The 13,188-nt window shown below is 34.0% G+C and overlaps 1 protein-coding gene across 3 annotated transcripts; it reads left to right on the forward strand.

Annotated features, from left to right (window-relative positions):
• Nucleotides 1-211: 211 nt before the first annotated feature.
• LOC111911933 (uncharacterized) lies at nucleotides 212-11,934 on the forward strand. 3 transcript variants are annotated; one of them, XM_023907709.3, is made up of 27 exons: nucleotides 212-391; nucleotides 465-713; nucleotides 1,121-1,180; nucleotides 1,274-1,366; nucleotides 1,635-1,863; nucleotides 2,011-2,114; nucleotides 2,276-2,338; nucleotides 2,597-2,697; nucleotides 3,346-3,440; nucleotides 4,366-4,386; nucleotides 4,490-4,585; nucleotides 4,682-4,802; nucleotides 5,216-5,356; nucleotides 6,828-7,015; nucleotides 7,101-7,372; nucleotides 7,480-7,581; nucleotides 8,092-8,268; nucleotides 8,354-8,542; nucleotides 8,637-8,878; nucleotides 8,975-9,121; nucleotides 9,224-9,446; nucleotides 9,612-9,740; nucleotides 9,828-9,968; nucleotides 10,773-10,853; nucleotides 10,995-11,189; nucleotides 11,421-11,480; nucleotides 11,612-11,934. In XM_023907709.3, exons 1-27 carry the CDS (start codon nucleotides 386-388, stop codon nucleotides 11,684-11,686), a joined length of 3,600 nt encoding a protein of 1,199 aa, XP_023763477.1. In that variant the 5' UTR covers nucleotides 212-385; the 3' UTR covers nucleotides 11,687-11,934. The 3 variants fall into 3 exon arrangements, with proteins under 3 accessions (XP_023763477.1, XP_023763470.1, XP_023763484.1); XM_023907702.3 differs by having other exon boundaries at nucleotides 213-391; nucleotides 10,767-10,853; XM_023907716.3 differs by having other exon boundaries at nucleotides 215-391; nucleotides 7,137-7,372; nucleotides 10,767-10,853.
• Nucleotides 11,935-13,188: the final 1,254 nt, after the last annotated feature.

Consider the following 13,188-nt stretch of genomic DNA (forward strand, 5'->3'; position numbering starts at 1 on the left):
AGTCACGCCTTACGTTATTTAGAACCTTGACTACAATATATATACTAGTTAAGAAAATTAAAAACTGTTTGTAATAAAAATGTAATATATTTAGTGGTTGTTTTGAACAATATTAATTATATAGTTTAAAGTTACTGGGCTTCATATTTATGAAAGTTGGGTTTTGTTTGATGTTTCTTGGGCTCAAATTCATTCAGTATTTCAGTGCCGCTTGTCGTCAAACTGACTGTAAGATTTCATGACAGAGAAACGGAATCGGACTCAGGGAGGACTACTGAAACACCCAATTCAGACAGCAACAACGATCTGTTGCTTCCTTTTTCTCCAATTTTGCTAACTATCAATCGAATTAACCAAATTCTGCCTCTGTTCACAGTCCAATTCAATGGCGGTAAGAATTCCATTTCAGAATCATCTCATGGGCAAGGTTTTTCATTGTTTTTCACTAATTTTTGATGTAATAGGATTCTTCGGGAACCACGTTGATGGATCTCATCAGTTCCGACCCTACATCGGCACCACCACCGCCTTCCACGTCGGCGCAGGCTTCAACGGCGTCGCACCAGCGGTCTGCCAGCCCGTTTAGTAAACCTGTTACGGCGACGACAACTACTGACCGGAAGTCTAAGAGATCAACTTTGATGCAGATCCAGAGCGACGCGGTTTCTGCTGCCAGAGCCGCTGTTCGTATACCTCATAAGCACAAGAAAAAGGCAAGATTGTGTACACCATGTGAAATTTCCAATTTCAAAGCCGCTCATTTATGCAGATCAAATTATATAATTCAATGAAATGTGGAGTATGTTGTGTAATTTGTAGATATAATCCTTAACAAATAAGTAATTTTAGCTTATAACTTCGCCAATTAGGCAGAATTTAAAGTCAATTGAGCTGATTTCAGTTGGTCATTGTTCATCCTATATTAGAGTTTAATTAGGGAGACTCATAACTAGTGATGCAATTTTTTATGTTTCAAGCTAAGTGTGACCTTGATCATCTTCTATGTTCCCGAATTTAACTTTGATCTTGGATCTTGAGTGGTTCAAGATATAATTTACAGTCAGCATTTTGACAGACTTATTTCATACTGGCTGATTCCTTTTAATATTCTTTTGTATAGCCGGTTTCTTATGCACAACTTGCAAGGAGTATCCATGAGTTAGCGGCTTCATCCGACCAAGTATGAGTTCCATCACTAAACTTGATTAACGGTTGATATTATAACATTCTTCAGGTATCTGTAAATTATAGTTTTCATACTTCAATTTTGCAGAAAAAGTCCCAGAGACAGTTGGTGCATCATGTGTTCCCAAAACTTGCTGTGTACAATTCTGTTGATCCATCTCTTGCTCCTTCTCTTCTTATGGTACGAAGTTATTTTCAGATATTTCTCTCTTCTAAAACACATACATTTCAAAGATTGTTGATAAGTTACAAATTGCAAGACTGTTCATAACCTATAGATTGGTGCCACACTCCTTTTAAAATATAAAACCACTTAGCCAAAAACTCAAATATTATGAACATTTGTCATCATCTCTTGTTATAAGCCACCCCAAATCTGTAGTTAGAGCCTTACAGGTATTGAGTGGACATTTTCTTATTCTTGACTTCTTTTGTGCTCCATTTTGTAGCTTGGTCAGCAATGTGAGGATAGGACTATTCTACGATACGTCTATTATTACTTAGCAAGAATATTGCCAGATACTGGAGCACAAGGTTTAACTCCAGGTGGTGGGATTCCTACACCAAACTGGGATGCTTTAGCTGACATTGATGCTGTTGGTGGGGTCACTCGAGCAGATGTTGTACCTCGAGTACTAGATCGACTTTCTACAGAGGCTGTAAATCCTGATATTGAATGTAAGTGATTCCCTGGTTTAATTTGCAATATAGTTCTACACTTAGGTATATAGTTTTAATACTATACATCCATCTTTTGGTGTTCTTTTTTGTGGTTATGAGTTGTAAGTTTAGAAGTTAATCTACTGATGTTTTTGTTTTTTGAAGTTCATGCACGGAGGCTTCAAGCACTGAAGGCTCTTACATATGCTTCTACCACTCCTGAGATTTTGCCCAAATTGTACGAAATTGTATTCGGTATTCTTGATAAGGTTTGTTCGTGTAAAACTAATATAAGCTTTTATACACCATTCTTGATTATTTGTGTAAATGTATTGTGTTTCTCTTGTGTATGTCTTTTTTTTTTTTTTAATTGGGACTAGCAATTGACTGCAAACATGCTTTGTTGCTTTTTTTGTATGTTGTTGATCAGGTTGCTGATACACCTGATAAGCGTAAGAAAGGCATATTTGGGGCAAAAGGTGGTGATAAAGAGGTAATTGTGAATGATTGCCATTTTTACAGCTTCAGCATTTGATGACATAATGCCCATGTTTATTTCATTGAAACACAAGATGGCATTATCTGAATATTTATATGTATTCCAAACAGCATTGCTTTTTGCATTTAACAAACAAATAATCTTTATCAAGTAATGGGAATATGTGGTTTATGTAATAACATAATGTTTTACCCATTTGTATGTTTGATTTAATGTTTTTCTTATCCTTGTTAATATTAATGTGAATATCAGTCTGTAATTCGAAGTAATCTCCAATATGCTGCCATGAGTGCATTAAGAAGGCTTCCATTGGATCCAGGAAATCCAATATTTCTCCATCGTTCTGTGCAAGGGTCAGTTTGTTACTTTTCGTTCTATACCATTTGATTTTGCTGATAATTACTTGGCCTTTAACATTTATAATTATCTTCATTTTGGTGATTCTTATGCTTTATTAGGTTGATTCCATCAATAAAATATCTGCACTGTGAGAAATAGTTTTATGCATGCCTTTTTGTTTAAATGTTAAAATATGGCCAACACTTTATCCCTAACAAAATGAGCCACTACTGGTTTTGCTTGCTAAAGTGGCATATGAAGTTAACTCTTCACTGTTCAATTTTGTTAGGAGGAAACTATTCTTATTTACCATAATACCATTTCTTTACCTTTTCCTTTCTAGTTGGTTTTGTTTCCTTTTTCTGCAAGGAAAATGAATAGTTTTATGGGGATTGAACCCCATTTTTCAAAACTTGTAGTGCAAGGTGTAATTACATATGTGAATTCAGTTGACCAATAATGTGGTGATGCTGGAATATTTCCCAACAACTTCTCAACTGATTCTAGCAATATTAGCAGAACGACTCTAGTATCTTGATGAAATATACCACTTATGGTTTCCTCTTTGAGATTTGCTTATGTTCTACTTAAGCAGGTGTTGTATCTTTGTAGTAATGTTACTAAAAGAATACACTCTAAAATAAAATTCATACTGAATGCAGCGTGTCATTTGCTGATCCGGTGGCTGTTAGACATTCTTTGGAGATTATCTCTGAGCTAGCTACAAAAGATCCTTATGCTGTTGCAATGGCTTTAGGTATGTATCAGATGTCTAAAAATCATCAACTTTGATGATTTAAGTGTCTTTCTTTATCTTAGTTTGAAGCATTTAATTTTTGATTAAATAAAACAAAACTTGACATTATATTGAGAATCTTCATAATCATGCTTTTCCTGTACATGCTTTATGTTTAAATATGTGGCTGAAAAGCATTTTCAAGATATTATTTGCTTATATTCACATCATTATTATGTTGATGGTGTTTAATAACACGTATCTTTCTCGTGTTTGGAATTCTACTTGCTAAGTGGGTGTTTGTATTAACTTTTAAAAATGACTTTTACTTTTATCTTTTATAAAAAGTCAAAAAGATGTTTGTTTAAGGGAAAAGGACTTTTGGAAATGACTTTTCCAATAGAGTAAATTGAGCCTTTTTGAAAAGTCACGATTATGTGACTTTTCCCAACTTTTCAACAATGAAAATATTAAATTACCAATATACCCCCATCTATCCTAATCAATTCTTCATTCACATCATATGATTCCCTATTCTCTTCTAAAAATTAACCCAAACACTTTAACTTTTGACTTTTTCTCTTCAAAAGCTAATCCAAACACATTTTAAAAAACAACTTTTATAAAAAGTCCTTTTACAAAAAGTCCTTTTTACAAAAAGGACTTTTACCCCACAAAAGCTAAGCCAAACACCCTCTAAGTTAAATTTTATTTCCACGAAAAGTATGTAGTAAGGGTAACCAGACATTAAAGAAGTGTCTAGAAGTTATAATAATGATTGTTTTTGAGTCTTATTGATTGATGTAGATGCTACCAAATATGTTCAATGTTGCAAGTTAAACAATTGAGATGCTACCTAATCGAATTCTATCATCTTAAATAGAATAATATATGATGCAACTTTTTCCATGAGTTTCTAATCTTTATTTTTTTTTTCTTATCGCAGGGAAGCTTGCCCAGCCTGGTGGTAAGTTGGGAATTTTGCTCTTCTGTCATTTTGAATAAATATCTAATCCAGGTCATCCTGTTAGTTATCACCACTTAAAGTTTTTATATGTTGTATGAATCAGGAGCTCTACAGGATGTTTTGCATCTACATGATGTGCTTGCTAGAGTTGCTCTGGCAAGATTGTGCCATGCAATATCTAGAGCCAAGTCATTAGATGGTACTAAGACTTTAATACTATTACCTGATATTCTCAACTTCTTTTCTTGCCTTTGAAAACTAACAATTACCAATATCCAAATTGCTTTCTTTACAGAAAGGACAGACATCAAATCCCAGTTTACTTCTTTGCTGTATCAACTACTTCTTGATCCCAGTGACAGAGTTTGTTTTGAGGCTATCCTCTGTGTACTGGGGAAATCTGAGTCTGCTGATAGGTGCTTAGTCTTTACATTGTGTTAAATACAAGAAATATCAACATACTTCCATTGATTTGTTTATTAAAGCATCCAACTTTCATTTCTTCCTATTACAACGTTGTACTTTAAAAAATCTACCTAGTTATAACAATGTCATCGATTGCAAAGTAGTTTTCACTGCTATAAGTCTAGGCAAAATATTCTGAGTACATTGTTTAATAAAGAATTGAAAGTACAATGTTATAATTGGATAGATATTCAAAGTAAAAACAAAAAAATTGATAGTACAATGTTGTAATAGAAAGAAATGGAAGTAAGATCCTATGATAGATAAACAAATGAAAGTACATTGCTATTTATTGCATTTAGCCTTATAATGTAAATATTCTTGCTTGCTATCTTTTTTCTTTTTAATATTTTATCAACCATAGGACTGAAGAACGAGCTTATGGGTGGTATCGTTTAACAAGAGAGGTTCTCAAGGCCCCTGAAGCACCTTCTGTGAAGGACAAGGATACTAAAGCTTCCAAGACCAGACGTCCACAACTTCTTATCAAACTCGTTATGAGAAGGTCATTGTGCTTTTTTAATATAATATTATACATCTTTTCCAAATTATTCTACTTTCTGGATTTTTCTTGTGTTTTCTGAATGTTAGATATGTTTTTTTTTTTTTTTTTTCTTTCTTTTGTTTATATATACTGTTTATTTATCATCAGATGATGAGCGATATTCTTTTTTTTTTTTTTTTTTTTTTTTTTTTTTTTAACGATCAAATATCCTATAAATTTGTACATTAAACATGGATCTTTTTAATGCATAGCTTACAAATTATTCAATAGGATTTTTACAATACAGTTAGACATGCTCTTGTGCTTACACTTCATCTGTAATTATGAGAAACAGATTTCTGAGTTATACTGTAAAACTGCCAATGTTATAAACTAACGACACCATTATACGTGTTTAATAAGATTTTGCCCATTTCAAAAAAGAAAAGAACAGTGTATCTTGTACTTGTTTTGCACAACTTTGTAAAGCAAACACATCATTTCTGCAAAATACATACTTATACAAAACAACTTGAGTTGAACAGTTAAGAATGCACCCATGCTTATAATATGGAAGTTTGAAACTGTAACATATCAAGTGATATAGATTAACTCAATTTATGTACAATAAATTACAAGTTTTTGATACAACTTGTATTTTACAACCACCAATGTTGTATCGCGCAAGTTTCTAAAAACCACAACATCCATAGTAGCTCTGGTGTTCGTCTTCTGCATCATGGCACATGGTTTGTATTTTTAAGATGTAGAGCCTCATTGTATCCTATTCTTGATTTGTTAGATGAAAATGATTGGTTTTTTTTTTTTAATGAAATATAAACTTGTTTTATTTTGTTGTTGAAATAGATATGTTATGACCGAATGTGCGTTGTGTTTGTCTTTTGATTTTATATAATCTGGATACTCGGACATGCAATGAATAAGTTCTGTGTTAAAGTTGAAGACTTTATGCAAGCCATTGATAATCAATAAGAATCTGTAACTGGGATCATAAGATAAGGGCTTTATGGCCGAGAATCTTTACGGTATTTTGCTCTATGGACTTGTGTGTATCAATACAATTGTATTTGTGATTGAATGATAAGATTGTATTGCAAAGTATATACTTCAGATAATCTGATTAAAGGTTTCTGCAATAGAACTAGGTGCATAACTAGTTCTACCACACAAATTATGTTGTAAAAGGTGTGTTTTATGATGAAAGCTGAGTGGTTATGTGCTAGAAACTTATACTGTAGAAGTGGAAGTAGATTTCAGTTGTCTGATACAATCTATTTCAATCTGAAGGTTATGGTCTTATGCTTTAACGACTTGTACCATGTAAATATAAATACATTTGAAGTGGTCTATTCGGTTTTTGTTGGAAAATGTATGCTCTGCTATAAGTGTGGTGGTGTTATACTTTCTTGATCCATTGGTTCATAATTATGCTTGTAAAACTTCAACATTTTCCTTTTCATTTTTGTTACAGATTGGAGAGTTCTTTTCGTAGTTTTTCCCGGCCTGTTCTTCATGCAGCTGCTAGAGTTGTGCAGGAGATGGGGAAAAGTCGTGCTGCTGCATTTGCATTGGGTTTACATGACAACATTAATGAAGGAGAAGATGTTAATACATTTGCTGAAAATAACGATCAGGAAGATGGAAAGTCTCAAATTGAAGGTAATTTCAACATCTGTGTAGGAGTCGGACACAAGATACATGCCATTGCTTTTTTTCCTTTTTGTTACTTTTGAACATGTTTTAGGTCATAGACGCATTCGTTCTATGTCAAATGGGGCAGGTAACAAGGATACAGTGTCAAGTCTATTGGCTTCATTGATGGAGGTGGTGCGTACAACTGTGGCATGTGAATGTGTTTATGTTCGTGCAATGGTGATTAAAGCACTTATTTGGATGCAAAGCCCACAAGAAACTTTTGCTGAGTTGGAATCAATGATTGCATCAGAGCTCTCTGATCCTGCTTGGTCGGCTGCTTTGTTAAATGATATTTTGCTCACTCTGCATGCCCGTTTCAAGGTACTTGTCTAATTACAACCGCTCACTAATTCTGGTTTGAATCTTCTAATTTTTTTATTTTTTTTTATGTTGTTGTAATCTCTTCTTTAATTGTTTCTCGCTTATAGGCTACTCCAGATATGGCTGTTACACTTCTTGAAATTGCAAGAGTATTTGCTACTAAAGTACCAGGAAAAATTGATGCGGATGTGCTACAATTACTATGGAAGGTAGGTTTTTCTACTGTCCTTCCAATGATAGTTTATATCATAAATTTTTAGTATTTTCATTGCATCAGGGAGTATTCAGCTAACAAATGCATTCTACTAACATAAAAGACAACGATTATATAAAAAGCTTAGTTGACTATCTATTCTCCTAGATCATATAGAAGCTATATATTATCTGTATATATATTTTTTTATTTGATGAAGAATTACTGCACTGTTGTTCACATTAAACTCCACAAAGATGTAAAGGATGTCGATTTTGTAAGAGAAAAATGTTAGCTAAGTAATCGAGTACAAGTATTTTGTGGGCTAAGTGCAAGAAATAGCAACATACTTTCATTAATATGTGATTATAGAATCCCACTTTTATTTCATTCTGTTACAGCATTGTAGTTCGATTTTTTTTTCTTATTAAAGCATTGAGCTTTCAACCATCTAGCCTGTTATATAGCATTGTAATTGTACTTGATTCTTTTATTTGTGTTGTGTCCTGAATAATTTTGTTTTCAGACTTGCCTGGTAGGAGCTGGTCCTGAAGGAAAACATACAGCTCTTGAAGCTGTGACAATAGTTCTTGATCTGCCACCTCCACAACCTGGCTCTATGTCTGGGCTTACATCAATCGATAGAGTATCTGCATTTGATCCAAAATCAGCTTTGGCTCTACAGAGGCTTGTCCAAGCAGCAGTAAGGATGAGATCATATTTCTACTGAGTGAATTTGATTATGTAAATGTTGCTCAGTGTGTTTGATGAATGAGTTATACTTTCAGGTGTGGTTCCTTGGTGAAAATGCAAATTATGCTGCATCAGAATATGCTTGGGAATCAAGAACCCCTCCTGGGACTGCACTCATGATGTTAGATGCAGATAAAATGGTTGCAGCTGCCAGCTCTCGCAATCCTACTCTAGCCAATGCCCTCACCAGACTCCAACGATGTGCTTTCATTGGCAGCTGGGAGGTACACTACAAACATATATCCATATATCACTATACATATCTATATATCTGTATGTATCTGATGCATTCTTGTGATTGATATTTTTTCATGTCAGGTTCGTATCATTGCTGCTCAGGCTCTTACTACCATGGCAATCAGATCGGGTGAGCCTTACAGGATACAAATCTATGAGTTTTTACATGCTCTAGCACAAGGGGGTGTGCAGTCTCAGTTTTCAGATATGCATATTAGTAATGGGGAAGATCAAGGAGCTAGTGGTACGGGTCTTGGATCTTTGCTTAGTCCAATGCTCAAGGTTCTTGATGACATGTATAATGCACAAGATGATCTCATAAAGTGCGTATGTTTGAGTCATTATGTTTTCTTAGGATTCTGAAAGTTGCTGTATAAAAAGTTTGTAATGAATGTTTTTTTTTGTACTTGAGTTTGCAGGGAAATGCGTAACCATGATAATGCGAAAAAAGAGTGGAGTGATGAGGAACTGAAGAAGCTATATGAGACGCATGAAAGGCTTCTAGATCTTGTTTCATTATTCTGTTATGTTCCAAGAACAAAGTATCTACCCCTAGGGCCAACAAGGTAATATATTACTTACTGCATCAGTATCATCAACTGTTGTATATTTATATTTTGAATGTAGCAGAAGCTTATTCATTGTGTTTGTTTACAATGTCTAAACAGTGCAAAACTGATTGAGATATATCGGAATCGGCATAATATTACTGCATCAAGTGGCATGAGAGATGTTGCTGTGTCTACAGGGATTTCTGAACTATTATATGAGTCCATAAAACCAGCAGCTGTGGAGTCTGACAATAATCTTGATGATGATCTGGTAAATGCTTGGGCAACAGGTCTTGCTGATGATGGCTTGTGGGGAAGCAATGCTCCTGCAATGAATAGGGTGAGAACTGATCTTTTTTTTTTCTTAAGAAAAAAAAATCCCCATTAAGTGTTATCAATGTTTAAAAAATATTTGAGAAAATGAAGGGGACACTTGGGAGGAAAGAAATAAACGAGGGAAATTGTTGAGTTAAGGTGATGATGATATATAATTTGGTTTTGGAAGGTTAATGAGTTCCTTGCTGGTGCTGGGACTGATGCACCTGATGTTGATGATGAGAACATTATTTCAAGACCTTCAATGAGTTATGATGATATGTGGGCAAAAACTCTTTTGGAGACTGCAGAAGTTGATGTAAGAGTTCAATGCATTTTATTTATTTATTTATGATTGTGCAATTTGATATATATGTCATATGATTTATGATATGTTTGTTTGTAGGATGATGGGAGGTCTTCTGGATCTTCTTCTCCAGATTCAGTAGGGTCGGTTGAGACATCAATTTCATCCCATTTTGGAGGAATGAATTATCCATCCTTGTTCAGTTCCAAACCATCAACTTATGGATCTTCACAACCCAACGTATGTAAATCATATCATAAAATTTGAAAGCTATTTTATTTTGTTATCTGATAGATAGATAATATTTTTGAAGTTACTTTGTTTATTATTACATCCGGCTTTCATTTTTCTTCCTATTACAGGATCGTAGTTCAAAAAATCTACCCAAATTTTAGCAAATGCAAAGCATTTTTGACTGCTATAATTAAGTACATCTTTCAAAGTATAATGTCCTAATAAGAAAAATATATATATATATATATATATAAAAGTATTCTGCTATAACTAGGTAGATTTTTTAAAATATAACAAACGCTTACCAAGGAAAATAAAAAGTATAATGGTGTAGTAAGTAGGATGGTATTGATTTGTTTTGATAATGTGAGGGTTGGGTCCAAGAAATAGCAGTGACAATTGACATCCAAATACAAAGCAAGTTTCACTACCAAAGGGCCTTTGCTATAATTGGTCAGATTTCTGAAAGTACGATGTCTAAATAAATATAGTAATAAAAAAACTGAAAGTACATTGGTGTAATTGGGTAATTTTTAAAAGTATAATAATGGGTTAATCAGAATAGAGATGAAAGTATAATAAAAAGAAACGGAAGTAGGATGTGTGATAATACATATAGAAATTTAAAAAAAAAAAAAAAGTATTGTTGCATACTTGCATATGCGTAGAATGTTGATGATGGTATAAATATAATCTGTACGTGTTTGAGTTTGTAAGTCGTATTTATGTATTTGGGTTATGAATGGAAATGGAAATGGAAATAGAAATAGTTATGATTTTATGTTGAATGAATTGTATGTGTAGGAGAAGGCAAGCAGCACAGGAGGAGGACGACAGAGTAGGAGTAGGCCTTCTGCTGGTTCCTCTTCATATGAGGGATACGGTTCTCCGGTTAGTGTTGTGTTGTTAAGCATGCATGGTTGATGATAATGAAGCTTTATAATTGGTTATTGAATATATATGTTATTATATCAAGTAAGTAACTTGTTAATTGGTGTTGGGGGTTTATATATAATATATAAAATGTAATAGATTAGCGAAGAGCCTCCTCCATACTCATCTCCGGTTCACCAAAGATTCGAGTCATTTGAGAACCCGTTGACCGGACAGGGCTCAAGTAGCTTTGACTCTCATGAAGAGGAACGAGGGGAAAGATCACGATCCTCTACAGGGAATGCACAATCTGGATCGGCACTTTATGACTTCACAGCCGGTGGTGATGATGAGGTACACTTTTATGGCCCTGTTTTTTTTTTTTTTTTTTGTCCCATTAAGTGGAGTCTACTCTGGATAAATTATGACAAAAAAAAAATATGGCATGCTTGGGAAAATTGAAGAAAAATACTAATAAGTTTGCTGAATTTATGTATTAAGAAAGTCAAAAGGAAACAACACATGAAGTTTAACTTGTATATATATAAAATATAATATTTATTTGTTTAAACTATGGTGGTGCAGTTGAGTTTAACTGCTGGAGAAGAGGTTGAAATCGAGTACGAAGTTGATGGCTGGTTCTATGTAAGGACTAGTTACTTCACCTGTACTAAATTGTTGTCATATATTCTCTTTTTCCCCCATTAAGTTAGTGATTTTGTATGATAGTGATAGAATTAAATAATACCTGACTGAGTTACTTTGACTGACTGCAGGTGAAGAAAAAACGAGCTGGTCGGGATGGAAAAATAGCTGGGCTGGTCCCTGTTCTGTATGTTAGCCAGTCATGAATTCAAACTTTTTCTTTTTGAGTGTTGAGGAATGAGGGATTGGATTGTTCTTTTGGCATATTCATGTGATAGGCAGGGGCGATGATTTTGTGCATTATGTGTAGATGAAGAAGTCAGCAGTTGTGTGATTGATTAGTTGATTGTTCCATACATATATGTATTATATATATTTCATGTTCAAGTGTGAGATGAGAATGCTGTTTTCCTTGACAAAACAAATTATATAATAATGATAATAATTTTAGACATTTTTAACTAACTACATACAGTTACCAATTTGTTAAAACTTTCCCATTAATTGCTCTTCTAAATGTACAATTTGTTAAGTTTCAGCCTTTTCTTTAAATTAAAGGATGTTTATTTATTTTAAGAAACAGATCTGTCATTGTCCGATCAAACCATCCATATTCTTATTCATGTTAATCTGATGCTCCGCTACAAATCCAAATTCATGCAACTTCTGTGAATTTCATGTTCTTCGGCAACAAAACTATCCTAAATGTTCCAAGAAAGTATAAAAAATATATATACTTTAATGTTATTGACATAATTTTTTGTAAAATACATTAGCATACATGACGATAAGAATAGATTGCTTGTTTGTAAAAACAAAGAAGCAATAATATGTAAGGTTGTGTGGTATGGGCATGCTAGACCTTATGGCCACATCACCCATGTCCCTCCACACCAAAGAGGGGTTGGTCGTCACTTGGGGAGGTAAGCAAAGTGGGGCCCTTCCTGTCCGAAAGATGCAGATAAATGGTGTATGCTGTATTCAAATGGTAGTTGGTACAATCTTATGACATCCAAAACTTATGAGTCCATAAATGCATTATCCAGATATGCAAGGGGGAAGTTAGAGTTGATGTTAATTGACTTCTTTTGTGCAACAATGCAGTTGTCGTATTTTGAACATAATTTTACTTGTATAAGTTAGATTAATTACGATGCTTTCCGATATTTGAACTTAATGGCGTTATGTGTTAATGTTAGTAGCGGAAGTAACACTCAGCAAAGGGTCAATGACAAGGTGTGAAAAAAAAAATCCAATTAGTAACCAAACGGTGCACCCAATAACAAATAGAAGATTTGAGGTTCATGGCTTAAAATGGGATGACATCTTTGATTTTAATGAATAGAGTTGCATGTGTAGGAAGTGACAACTATTTGGCATATCTTATGGGCATTTTATAAGAATGCTAAGGACCATAAATTATGAATAATGTGTGTTGGTGGCTATAAAAGCTTACCATGCCAACACTTTGAGGAAAACGCACGAGGAATGTGTGAACCCTCTTTCTGTCCTATTTGATTGAGAGATCACCAGTCACTGATGGTTTGACGATTGTCAAACCATCACTAAATGGAAACATAGTTGTCAAACTCGTAAGAGTCATGAGTCAACTCATACGAATCAAATCATTGTATACATAAAAGAGTCGACTTGGTAGTGTAACTCGCTTTTACACGTGACTCGGTCAAAAAATATGAGTCGGGGCTTG

The sequence above is a fragment of the Lactuca sativa genome, chromosome 1 (genome assembly GCF_002870075.4).
Source record: "Lactuca sativa cultivar Salinas chromosome 1, Lsat_Salinas_v11, whole genome shotgun sequence".
Classification (NCBI taxonomy): domain Eukaryota; kingdom Viridiplantae; phylum Streptophyta; class Magnoliopsida; order Asterales; family Asteraceae; genus Lactuca; species Lactuca sativa.